Source organism: Rhea americana, unplaced genomic scaffold (genome assembly GCF_003343005.1).
Source record: "Rhea americana isolate MKP2758 unplaced genomic scaffold, rheAme1 scaffold_371, whole genome shotgun sequence".
Taxonomy (NCBI): domain Eukaryota; kingdom Metazoa; phylum Chordata; class Aves; order Rheiformes; family Rheidae; genus Rhea; species Rhea americana.
Window position 1 is genome coordinate 378,221 of NW_028186503.1, and position 12,974 is coordinate 391,194.

The 12,974-nt window shown below is 38.6% G+C and overlaps 1 protein-coding gene across 1 annotated transcript in view; it reads right to left on the reverse strand.

Moving 5' to 3' along the window:
- Positions 1-12,974, reverse strand: part of DENND1B (DENN domain containing 1B) — a 190,310-nt gene that overhangs the window by 154,828 nt on the left and 22,508 nt on the right. Inside the window, exon 5 of the mRNA XM_085312946.1 lies at positions 9,896-9,960. Within this exon, the coding sequence (XP_085169072.1) occupies positions 9,896-9,960 (65 nt within the window). The remainder of the gene's footprint in view (positions 1-9,895; positions 9,961-12,974) is intronic.

The window sequence follows — 12,974 nt, forward strand, 5'->3', positions numbered from 1 at the left end:
TAAGTTTGTTATTTTCAGCTTATATTTAGTTGGATTAATACTAGTACACTAATTTTACAGAATTCCATACAAAGCTCTTTTTATAGCAAATTAAAATCCGTATTAGTTGACCCATCAGACTTTTCCCCTTTAATTCCACTGCCCCAAAACCAATCACACTGCTGAAGGTTGCATATGGCAATACATTAAAAAAAATGGTAACAGTCAGGCAAATGTCTACAGGGGTATAATTCATCTCCACCAACGCTCATATCAGACAGTCTGCTGCCACAAATATTATAGCTGGAACCTCTGAAGTACAGTGGCATCTGCCACTTCTCCCAAGGCTATATCCTCTGGCTGTGGGGAGCAGGGTCAGCCTTCCACACCAGGGCTCTTCTAGGTGAAGAATGCAAGGGAGATAGGATAAAGAGCTTCCTTGACCTATTTCTCTAGCAGCTTTTACCCTTTCCCCTCCTACACTCGCATATCTGCACCCACCTCCATATTACACAGACATTCAGGAATCTCTGTAGGCTGGAGGAAAACTCTATAGGAAATAAGGCACTGAAGAGCAGCAGTATTTGCCCCTGCATTTTTGCATTTGCAAAGAGAAGTTGAAAGCTGGAATACCTAATCCTCCATCTCTCACTCTCTGGAGAATGAAAGGAAAAGGCACCACAACACCAATCTTCATCTTCAACGTAAAATCATAGTTGCCTTAACATTTTTGTTGTTCATAATTCTACAACATCCACTCTTTGCTAGCTCCAGTCCAAACACACAAGACATCGTTCATATCCTGAATAGCTTTCCACTCAAACRAAAAAATGTGAATAAAAGCATGAATGTAAATACAACTGAAGGGTGGGGTTTTAAGCTGTACAAAGATTATAGTTTATGAAGACTTTAGAGATATGTTTGGTGCTTGTACATGAGAGCTCCAGCTGTATTCTGTATGGCTTATACAACTTGGTTTAGTCAAAAAGGTCAAAAAGGACAAAAAATGATGCACAATCTCAGGCTCTACGAGCTTTTGCCTTCAGAACACCTACCTTATCCTAAGCAAAGGACTGCGAAATATTCTGCTCCTAATCAATCAAGAAAGAAAACAGCCTAGATTAATTATCTTCTTCCAAGCCTGTTAGGCATTACTACTTGTAAATCTGAACAGCGAAAATTGTAAGAAATCCTTATTGGGAAGCAGCACTAACCTAAGAACCAAAATATTATGAGTTGGGGGGCTGGGGAGGTGAAGCTTAATGAAACATCAGAAGAGTACAGAAGAAAAGTCTTCTATATTTTTTAATATACCAGAAGTGTTATCCATTATAGCATTTAAGACTAGAATCAGATATTCTGAAGTGGCATTTCAGGCATTATACCTATTAAAAACTGCCTTTCACTTTTTATTAGTGTAAAAAAAATCTAGCGTAGTAACACTATAATAAGGATTAGAAAATCCACAAATAAACTTTCTTACAAGTTTTATATTTATGTAGTTCATAATAAGGTAATGTATAGCTGCTCTTCATAGTCACCTTAAGACCATGATGAGCTTTAAAAAACTAGAGAAACGTAACTTTTGTAGGCTAGTATTTATTAGGTATCCTTTCAGTTAAAGCTAAGAGTGGAAAAAGTTGGTAATATAAATGAAGTTTATACCAAAAGTTTTAATTACTCTTAAAACAGAAATACCACAGACTTCTTGATGTGTTACACTGATAGATTATCTTTTTAATCAGGCTCAAGTGATGCTCTGCAAAAAAAACAGCAGAGGAAAAGAGTTATCTGATCAGCATGTTACACCCACAGGCTCAGAGAGCTTGTGGTTAATAAACAGCTCTCTACAGAGAATAAAACAAACAGAACAACACAAAAACACAGTGCATGCTCTGACCACACTCCTGAAAGCAGCTTTGGAAGACTCTTGAGCAAGATCCTACCAAAGCCAGACAGGTTACCTATGGACAGAAATACCAACTGCATTAAACATTTTTTTTTTTTTTTTTTTAGAATTGGAACCTCTCTGGAACTACCTATATTACTAGTACCTTGTAGATAATATCAAATTTCACGCAAAAATTTTGAATTTCTGGCCCAATTCCTGGACTTGATTAATATAATCCTTAAAGCTACTAACACAGGATTAAATGGATTTTCATGGCTCTTCCTTTAAAATCTAAAGTTAGGAAGACTCTTTTAAAGGAAGAGCCTTATAAATCCTACATCACAAACTTATTTTATCATTCCAACACAGACAAGGTAAACTCTAAGAGCTATTCAAGCAATTCAACAACTACTATTAAACATCTTTCCAAAAGCCATGCATCTAGCCCAAGAGTTACAGCAGGCTTTCTTGCATTTAAGGAGGGAAGAGGCAAAGCAAAAAAACCCCAAGAGTAGTTCAAATGATTATTCATTCTTTGAACGGAAACTGAATGCTACTTTGAAAGGGTTTTTCAAATAAAACTTGAACAGCTTCAGTCAAAATTAGAGCTGTCCTAAATCCAAATCAAAACATTCAGTGGTTTAGTTTTCCAGATCCAACAGAAGATTCAGGGGAGTCTTTTCTAGCCTGGAGTTCTTTCTGTTGCTTTTCATATGTCACACAATCAAAAAAAATTAGGGTGGTGCAAACAGTATTCTCTTACCCACACAAAATGAAACCCATCTGACGCATCTTCTTGGGTAATCATGACAAAAATACTGAAGATAAGGTCTTATCCCCACAGAAGTTGTTACAAATTGCCTTTCTGCTTGTGGCTACAATATTTGCATTGCTTTTTGTGTTCGGCCTCTGAAAGTTTTAGTAAGATAGATACAGGGAACAACGTTATAGAATGAACTAAAATTATCAACTTTATCTTTGCACATTTAACCAAAACCTAAAAATTCAGTTGCATATTTAACCAAAATCTAAAAATTCAGATGTGTTTGCACACTGTGTATCTGTGTGTGTGGATACATATACACACACTCTCCTCATGGAAGATTTCTGCAGCAGCATTATTTTAGACATGTCCTGTGCGAGAACTCAGAAACAACAGCTCTTCAGAAACTTTCAGTTTGCTTTTCGTGATGAAAAGATGTGGACGGGAAAAGAAAAAAAAAACAAAAAAAAAAACAAAAAAACACACACACACACACAGGCTTTGGTCGGACTATTTCTAAACTCAAGTATGACTGCCAGGTGCATTCTAACACTCTTAAGACAGAGCGAAGTTCCAGGAGAAGAGTAAACTTGCTTTAGTTGAAGTTGTCTTAGAATTTTAAACCAACAGCCTAATGCAAGACTGTACACTTAGGAAGACTGCAACACAGAATTACTTACCACATTTATGAAGCATGATTCAGCTTGAGGATCAGAAAACTTGGATCATTTTACCCTAAACAGCAAGTTATTATTCAAAATAACACAACAATTTCTGTCATATTAATATCAGATTCCAAGTCGCCCTTTGGTTCTACAAGTGAAAATTTAATTCAGAATGCCAGTCGAAGATGTTAAAATGGGCAAACACTCTTGCTGGTTCTTTTGTTTTTCTTTCTTTATTAAGAGATAATGCAAAGAAATACTGAAACCTGCAACCACCTGAGAGGTAGCGTAAAACATTTTTAGTACAGGATGCTATTCACACTGCAAGCCTTAGAACTATTTAGCACTGGTCTCCTGATCAGTAATAAGTATGATAAGTAAGTATGATAAGTAATTCGATCACTTATCAAATTAGGTTGAAGTTAACTCCTTCCTAAGTTTCGTGAGAACTGTCTTATGAATCTTCTGGACAAAAAGCTGTCACACTAATTGATTACCATATTTCAATACATCACGTTAAACTGATGCTTACAATTTTGACCATGCCGCAACTGGAAGTTTTGACATGGCTAAAATCTGCCTTTCCTACAATTTTTTTTCTCTTTTTTAGAAACTCAGAAATTTCCCAGTCTGACTCTCAACAGCCTAATTAAATTCAGATGAAATGCAGCTCTCAGGATAAAGTCTTAGACAGGTATTACTGAAAGTATCCATTTCTCCAAAAGCATGATAAGCAGTATATTCTAAATCAGTGAAACTATATTCTGCTTTGAAACCAGTAGCAAACACTGAGCACTTCTAATAAGTAGAAGTTTTTCTTAATCTAACTCAGACAAAGAAGATAAATCATCAGCAACAACAAAAAAATCACATAACTAGCTCAATTGAGTGTTCAATTACAAGAATTTCTCTTCCCCATCCCTCCCAAATGAGAAGAAGTTAGGAAAAGTACAGTATTCTACTATGGCTAACAATGCGATTGTGCACTCCTGTGATTTAGAAGAGAGAAAGAGAGTAAGAGGGAGCAGCCCAGCAGCATCATCCACTCCGTTAACAGTATTAARAAGTAAATATTCAAATAAGTAAGTCACTCAAATGTCAGAGAATGGATATCCAGTGGGAAAATAAAATTTGGATTCAACTGTAACTAAAGACATGCTAGCACCAGTTCAGGAGCTACCATACAAGAAAAGATAAATTAATACTGTATCAGAGTATTCTCCTACAGGAAACCTATTAAATTTCTACACTGAGTAGAAGTCAATGATGTAAGTAATTAGTTGAATGATTTAAGATTGAACACCATAAAACAAACCATCTTACAATATCAGATCTGAGAAACTAACATTTAAGAGCTACACTCTCAAGAGGAGTAATGTAAAAATACTTTTTCAAAAGCATACTAACAGCAAAATTTTAACATTTTAACAGCAGAATTTTTAATCGTTTAAAATTGTTGTCAGAGTACATCATCCTAATAAAAACACCAGCTTATTTCTAGTTACATATGCAGTAAGACTATCTCAGGTTTTATTCATTAGAACAGCTACACACTGGCAAAAGGAAATTAAAATGCAAGAGAACACACACTGCAGTAAAGCTTGAAAAGAAAAAGCTTAAAGATACATGGGTTACATTAAGGTCTTCCCCTCTCCTAACTCAGCTTCTCCTGCTGCTCACTCATGCAGGGAGATCATAATTTGGAGGCTGTGATATTTCCACGGTAACACTGATGACAGTGATGTCACAAATTCAACCTTGACATAGCTTCAGGGTCCAAGCACAAGGAGCAGATGGGATGCAGGGAAGAAAGCCCCTATTTAAACACAAATCTCTTTCATGAGAAAGAAAGGGCATGAGCAAAGAAACAGGTGAATGGACCACGTTTTCAACTACAACATATTCAAAAGATTATCCTAGCATGAAAATCTATTTAAAGGCAAGACCTACAATACAGGGTAACTGTCAAATTTGTTAGGCCTTATAATAAACCAACCTTGAAAGCTCCCTGTTTAGCATGACAAGCCTTGTGCTCAGTTTTTAAAGTGGCGGTGAAAACTATACACTTGTACCCCTTGTGAATTCCTTTAAATAACTTTAACATTCAGATATATTAATTTGATACATTACTGTGCTCATAATATCACACGTAAATATGATAACAAACCCTTTTCAGTAAGGGCTTGACATCTGCATGAGATAGTTTATAAAAGAAATCAATCCCACATGGTTCACCAAGTACAGAAGGATGGTAATTAGAATATTCAGTAAGCATGTTTTTATTGATAAAAGGAAACTGTAATTTTGTCTTTTCTTTGAGGACTCATAAAAGGCCTGCTGAAGCATATATGAACCCACTGTCAGTCATATAAGGCAGACTCAATTACTATCAGTACTTTGATGATCTACCGCACCTCCATGCACTCGATCATCCTACCCATTAACCAGACCACTGTCTGCATGAAGTCATCTCACGGGTGAAGAGCAACTAAGCCCAAATGGGACAGGGGGAGTGATGGTAAGAAGCAGAAATGAAGAGACTGTAGCCACAATGCGATCACAAACAGTATGTGTAGCCAGGGAAGCGCATGTGGAACATGGCTATGGGGGATCCACTTTCAACACTGTCTCCCTCATATCCTCATAGGTAAGCTCAGGAAGCGTGGATTAGATGAGCAAACAGTGAGGTGGATTGAGACCTGGCTGAACGGTAGAGCTCAGAGGGCTGTCATCAGTGGCGCGGAGTCTAGTTGGAGGCCTGTAGCTAGCGGTGTCCCCCAGGGGTCACTACTGRGTCCCATCCTGTTCAACTTACTCGTCAATGACCTGGATGAACGGACAGAGTGCACCTTCAGCAAGTTTGCTGATGATACCAAGCTGGGAGGAGCGGCTGATACACCAGAAGGCCACGCTGCCATTCAGAGAAACCTGGACAGGCTGGAGAGCTGAGCAGAGGGGAATCTCATGAGGTTCAAAGGCAAGTGTAGGGTCCTGCTCTTAGGTAGGAATAACTCATGCATCAGTACAGGCTGAGGGCCAACCTGCTGCAAAGCAGCTCTGTGGAGAAGGACCTGGGAATCTTGGTGGACAAGTTGACCATGAACCAGCAATGTGCCTTTGTGGCCAAGGAGGCCAGTGGTATCCTGGGCTGCATTAGAAAGAGGTTGAGGGAGGTGATCCTGCCCCTCTACTCAGCCCTGGGGAGGCAACATCTGGAGAACTATATCCAATTCTGGGCTCCCCAGTACGAGAGAGACATGGAGCTACTGGAGAGAGTCCAGCACAGGGYTACAAAGATGATTAAGGGACTGGAGCATCTCTCCTATGAGGAACAGCTGTGAGACCTGAGCCTATTTAGCCTGGAGAAGAGAAGACTGAGAGGGGATCTTATCACTACCTACAAATACCTTAAGGCAAGGTACCAAGAGGATGGGGSCAAACTCTTTTCAGTGGTACCAAGTGACAGGACAAGGGACAACAGGCACAAACTGAAACCCAGGAAGTTCCACTTGAGTATGAGGAAGAACCTGTTTACCGTGAATGTGACAGAGCACTAGAATAGGTTGCTAAGTCTGCATCCTTGGATCATCAAAAGCCTCCTGGACACAATCCTATGCAACATGCTCTAGGTGACTCTGCTTGAGCAGGAGGGTTGGACCAGATGATCTCCAGAGGTCCCTTCCAACCTCAACCATTCTGTGAACAACTTTTGAGATGACAAGTCTCCACATTCATTCAGATCACTGTCTGATGATATGCACAGACTCTTTAAAGCTGCTGACCTTCACAGAGCACAACTCATGAGTAGCAAGATATGTCCACCTAGGGAGGCAAGAAGAGCAACTATGACCTGTTCCAAACTCAACCATACAGGAACCAGACTCTGGGAAACTGCAACTAGTATAAACGTCACTGTAACAATGGGCAGTATGAGCAGGTCTTACTTTCTTCTTCTATCACTACTTGCCTCCCATAAACCTTCTAAGATTTTAGTTCTTCCTTTTAAGCCCAATAAAGCCCAAGTCTAGAGTCTCTTAAGATACACACACGTGTGTGTATATACATATATACATACATATATACACACACACACCCCTACCCTAAATAAACACAAACATTACAGAGGAAATGCAAAGTTTCTTTGACAAACAAAAGGTTTCTTAGTAGTCTGAATCTAGTTCATATGCTTTAAATCTCATTACACGTTCACCTGCCTTTCATTCCTGATGCAAAATACTACTACTTGTCTATGCTACGTCCATATAAACACTTAGAAGTGGTCATATTTCAAAAAAAAAATCAAAAATATTCTGCTGTACAAGCAATTTTTCCATTAGGTCTGTGCTTCACCAAGTCACACTCACTGGATTTTGTCTAAGGGCTTTTGCCCTAGTGCATTAAATAACGAAACTAGGAGGTGAATAAGACATTCTACAGAGCTGAAATTAGACATGCATGTAAGTACTCATCCTGTTGGTTCCTTTTTAAATACATCATTATGTAGTCATATGTAGGAACAAAGTCTGCAATGGACAAGGATAGCTACATCAAAAAACAGTTGTGAGAACTGCTCTAAATGAAAAAAAAAAACAGCAAAGCCAAAAAGCACATAAGATTAGAGAAGCTATTTAAAACCAAAAAGGCAACATGAGAAAACACAGTCTCATTTGCAGAAGACAATCAAAAATGAATTGGAACAGAGAATATGATCCAAACTGGAGGTACGTAAAAGTACTGTTGAGATGTAAGCATCAGCCAAGATTTGCAGCGTCTCTTAGGAAACTTTGAGCATGATACAGGGAGACTGAAACAAATGCACAATTTGCACAGGTAGTCACTCACAGAACTGCAGGTAATAAAAACAAATTATATTATGTCAGAGGTACAAAAGATGCAAAATAAAGATCAGAAGCCAAATGAGGATAAAAGGAATTAAAAGGCAACTGATCTGGGCTCTGACCACAGAAGAAAGAAGAAGTTTTTAAAAGATATCAAGATGAAGAACTGCAAGGATCATCAACAGTCTAGACCTCAGCAAGGAAAGGGAGAACTTGAAGGAAATATGCATACTGAAGCTGGGCCTAAGCTGAGATGCAAATGTGTCTCCAAGAAGGGATGCTGGATGGAGGCCCAAGCAATCAGCAAGATAGAAGGAGCATTTCAGAAGTGAACTAGCTAAGCTAAGATTCATAGTCAACATCTATTAAATTACCAAGGCAAAGACTGTATAAGGGACAGAACAGAAGACAATGTGTCATAATGCCAAATGCTTCAAACAAAACAAAACTACACAACACTAATCAGAGAGTTAAGAAAACTAGTATAATTCTCCAAACCATGACTATACCAACATCAAATCAGAGAGGAAAAGTCAACAATAAATGAAAGGATGCTGCGTGATCACAAAAAAGTGAAAATACCCAAAGATATAATTCCACAACTAAATGAGAACAATCTTACAAAGAAATAAGAGAATAGGAAATTAAGTTAACAACGACAATACGTAATACAACAGATAAATGATACAGAAAAGCCTGCTGGAATCATCAGGAAAATGGAGGGCCCATTTTATATTTTACAATATAAGATCTGAAGAACTCAGATTGCTTAGCTTTAACAAAAATGTTATTTGCATGTTAGATAGGTATTCATGATGGAACTTCAGAACCAGAAGCGCTGAAGGAAAAAAAAATGGATGTAAATCATTAATAGTTTGGGGCCATAAACTTCTATACAGACTTCTGTACATTTCTAACTATCAGAATAGAAAACTCTGGAAGAGCATCCATTAGCATAGTAGTACAAGAAACACCTAATTTTCACATGGAATTTACTGTATTTACGATTGGGATCAGGACACTACTGTCACAGGCTAACATGACCCAGAAGACTTCTCTCCCTGTGCTTCCAAAATACCAACAGTCATGTACATTAACGTGTACTGAGTTCCCTCACTGGAAACTCTAGGGGTCTCTTAATTTCAGCACTGGAAATCCCTTTTTTTCCCGCACTTGGCAGAAAAAAAAAAAAAACCTCTCTCAGATAATTCTTGCAGTACTAAAATTCATTTAACAGTGTTTGTAGAGACATGAAACTGATTGATACTAGCAATTCAAGTAGTGCCCTTTGCTTTTTCTTTTTTAATCATATCAAAGCAGCTCCCAAATATGAGCTAGAGAAAGTTTTCTTTCTGTTTTTCAGAGAACTTTTGTCCCATTGATTAAAATGAATATTCCAACAATACAAGAAGCTCTCTGCTAAAATGAAATCTTTTATATAAGATCTACATTTTAAAACTAAAGCGTTATATAAGCTAAAACTTAAGTCCAAGCTTTGTAAGCACCTCTCTTAAAACAGAAATATGTTAAATAGCTAAAAGGAAATACGACAATAAAAAATAAACCACAACGACTACAAATTAGCACTTTAACACATTTAAAAGTGTCATAAAATGAAAACTACAGACTTTTCATAAAACAWTCCTAATCTTAATCTAACAGAAAACAAAACTATGACACTATGACACTAGACCAGGACGGAAACTAGGGGTTTTTTTCATTTCTAATTTCTGTAAAGAAATACCAATGAGTATATTACCTTCATTTTCAGAAGTTTGGCATTTTACCTTCAGTACCAAATCAAAGATACGTTCTGGATTTTCCCTAGAAGAAAGAAACACAATTCATTAATCATATGTATGCTTCAGATAGTGTAAATCGTTTTCTATAGCGTTATATTTTTTCCATTTTATTTGTACAGAAAAAAATTAAAGTAAATTTTAATTAAAACAACATTATAAATCAGACTAGTTCCTCTTTAGAACTTAGAAGCCTTATTTCCTTGTACAGTCTCAAAAAAAGAACAGGGAGATAAACAATCTAAACTGTGTGATTCAGTCAAGTGATATTATCACAGCCTTATATAGCAAATAGTTTTTCAATGACTTTATCACATCACAGTTAATAGTTGGAAAAAAGTGCTACGAAGTTCCTTATCAATCTATCTGAAACACATTAATGAGGTCTGATAGTCTTTCTTACTTCCTCATTTACGATTTTTAACAAGTTACCTCTTATTTCTACTTAACAGGAATAGTCTGCAATTAGACTTTCATTTTAATTCCACAGATTTAGCCAGTACCTCTTTAATGCATATGACCACCACACAATACCAAGAAACATTTAGCTTCTTTTTCACTAAATATTGGTTGCCAACTTCAACTTTAAAGGCTGAATCTCAGGCATGATTCAATGAGAAAATATTACTGAAGTAATGGGGATGGATGCAACCCTATCCAGAAAAAAAGCAGTGCGTAGATGGGGCCTTTATATCTGCTGCAACTGTAGTGGTCAGCTCTCTGATGCCAAAGGCTTCTTTCACTGCTCCAGTAAATATACACCTAGTAATGATGAGCTGCAGACGTTAATAATAATTAACRTTAAATCTAATATAAAACTAAATATTAAAACAATTCTAAATGACATCAGTACAGCATCCAGTTGTGTGCCAAGCACACTACTATTTATATTAAAAACAAGTGGTATAACCGCACCCATATCAATTATCTATTTAACCACATAAAAGACTCAAAATTGAACGCTTTTCTAGGGTAATGCTCCTGCTAAAGTCAGTTGGAATTTTAGACAAATAAAAAATCCAGTTTGGATTCACGTTTCTAGAACACTGCAAATAAAGCATGCAGCAAATTAATACACAATTGTTTGTCTTTAAAGAAAGCTTTGAATGGAATCCAAAGACTGAACTGGGAAAAGTTTCAGCTGTCACAAATTAATTGATTTAGCATGTGCTGTCATTGACCTCAGCATCACCACCAGCTGAGATATGCAATTACAGTCCAACTCAGGTTATAAAGACCTAACCCTCCCATATCACAATCTTTCCTTGCCTCATGTTTTAAAGTATGTAGTTGGAAACATCCTGAATCTGATGATCCTATGTGTGCAGGATCAAATTCTTTTTTGAGTTACAATTTAAATCCAGAATATTGGAGATTTACTCTGGTGCTAACATTGATCCGTTGTTCCTCTAGCTGGCCAGCAGGGTCACCATGAATCATAGAATCAGTAAGGTTGGAAGGGACCTCTGGAGATCATCTAGTCCAACCTCCCTGTTCAGCAGGGTCACCTAGAGCACGGTAGACAGGGTTGCGTCCAGGTGGGCCTTGAACAGCTCCAGAGAAGGAGACTCCACAACCTCTCTGGGCAACCTGGTCCAGTGCTCCGTCACTCTCACAGGGAAGACATTCCCCCCACGGTCAGGCAGAACTGCCKGTGCTTTAATTTCTGCCCATTGCCTCTTGTCCTGTCACACAGGGCAACTGAAAAGAGTTTGTCCGCGTCCCCTTAACACCCTCCCTTCGGGTACTTGCACACATTGGTAAGATCCCCCCTCAGCCTTCTCTTCCCCAGGCTAAACAGGCCCAGCTCTCACAGCCGTTTCCTCAAAGGGCAGRWGCTCCAGCCCTCTGATCATCCTCATAGCCCTAAACTGAAACTGAAAAGGCCTGAGTTCATTAAACAGTATCAAAAAGAGAACTGTAAAAATCCTTCCTTTAAAAAGAAAGGGCATTTCCCCACAATGTTATTTAAACTGAGGGGATGGGTTTATACTCTTAGGTCATTTTGCTCCCATTTCTTYCTAACAGCAAGACAACACAAGGTTGAGTTATTTTGGTTGGAATCAGTTAAAATCTTACAAACATAGAATTATAACTTTTAGCTCAATTCTTGTATGAATTACAGTCACAAAGAAAGCTCTTGGAAATAACACTTTTCAATCTTCCACTATACTACTCTAAACCTGCTTTTCCAAGTTTACTCTTCACATCCCACTATGCTTAGAAGTGTCAAAAACGTGTCAAACTAATCTGAGGATTGTCAGACTGTCTCTCGTTTCCTTTACAGCTACTCAATAGCACCCTGCTTATTCATCGTACATTTATATATAGATTTCTGTCAATTCACAAAATATGCATTTAACATCTCATCAGCTTCTGAACTCAGAAACAGTAGTAAGACTAAAGCTTGAGCAGCTTTATCTTCCAACACGTGGAATGTTTTTTTTTTTTCTGTTTCTTTTCTGTATCTACCATACAATTATAGCAAAAGAATTAATTTTTGAAGAGTTTTATTTCACAAAACTTTAAACCGTCAACCACTGTACCAAGTAACATTTTAGGGTAGCAATGTTACCTACATCTTGAAAAAGACAATAGGTCTCTTAACAAAAATACTGAAGAGGGCTGCAGTTTAGGATTATACTTGAAAGCGTAAAGAAGCTAACTTTAAATTTTTGTAGCTGCTTCTCGACCTCGGGAGCTCACTCATTAAGTTTCAGAAAAAGCACCACTAAGGGGAAGCTGCCACCATTTTAAAACCGCCCGCCACTGGCGAGGCGCGAGAGCAGGCGGCCGGCGAGGCCCAGCCGCCGCCCGGCTCGGGCTCCCGCGTACAAACCGGGCTCACGCGCGGCCCTTTCCGCAGGGCGGGGGGGAAGGGGAGCGGCGGTAACGGTCGGTAACGGCCGGGCGCGAGCGCGAAGCAGGAGAGGGGCCGCCGGGGCGCGAGGGAAAGGGCGGGAAAGCGGCCCCAGGGCGTCGCGGCGGCCCCAGGCGAGAGCAGCGCCGCGCCCGCCCCGCTGTCAGTCAGCGGCGGCG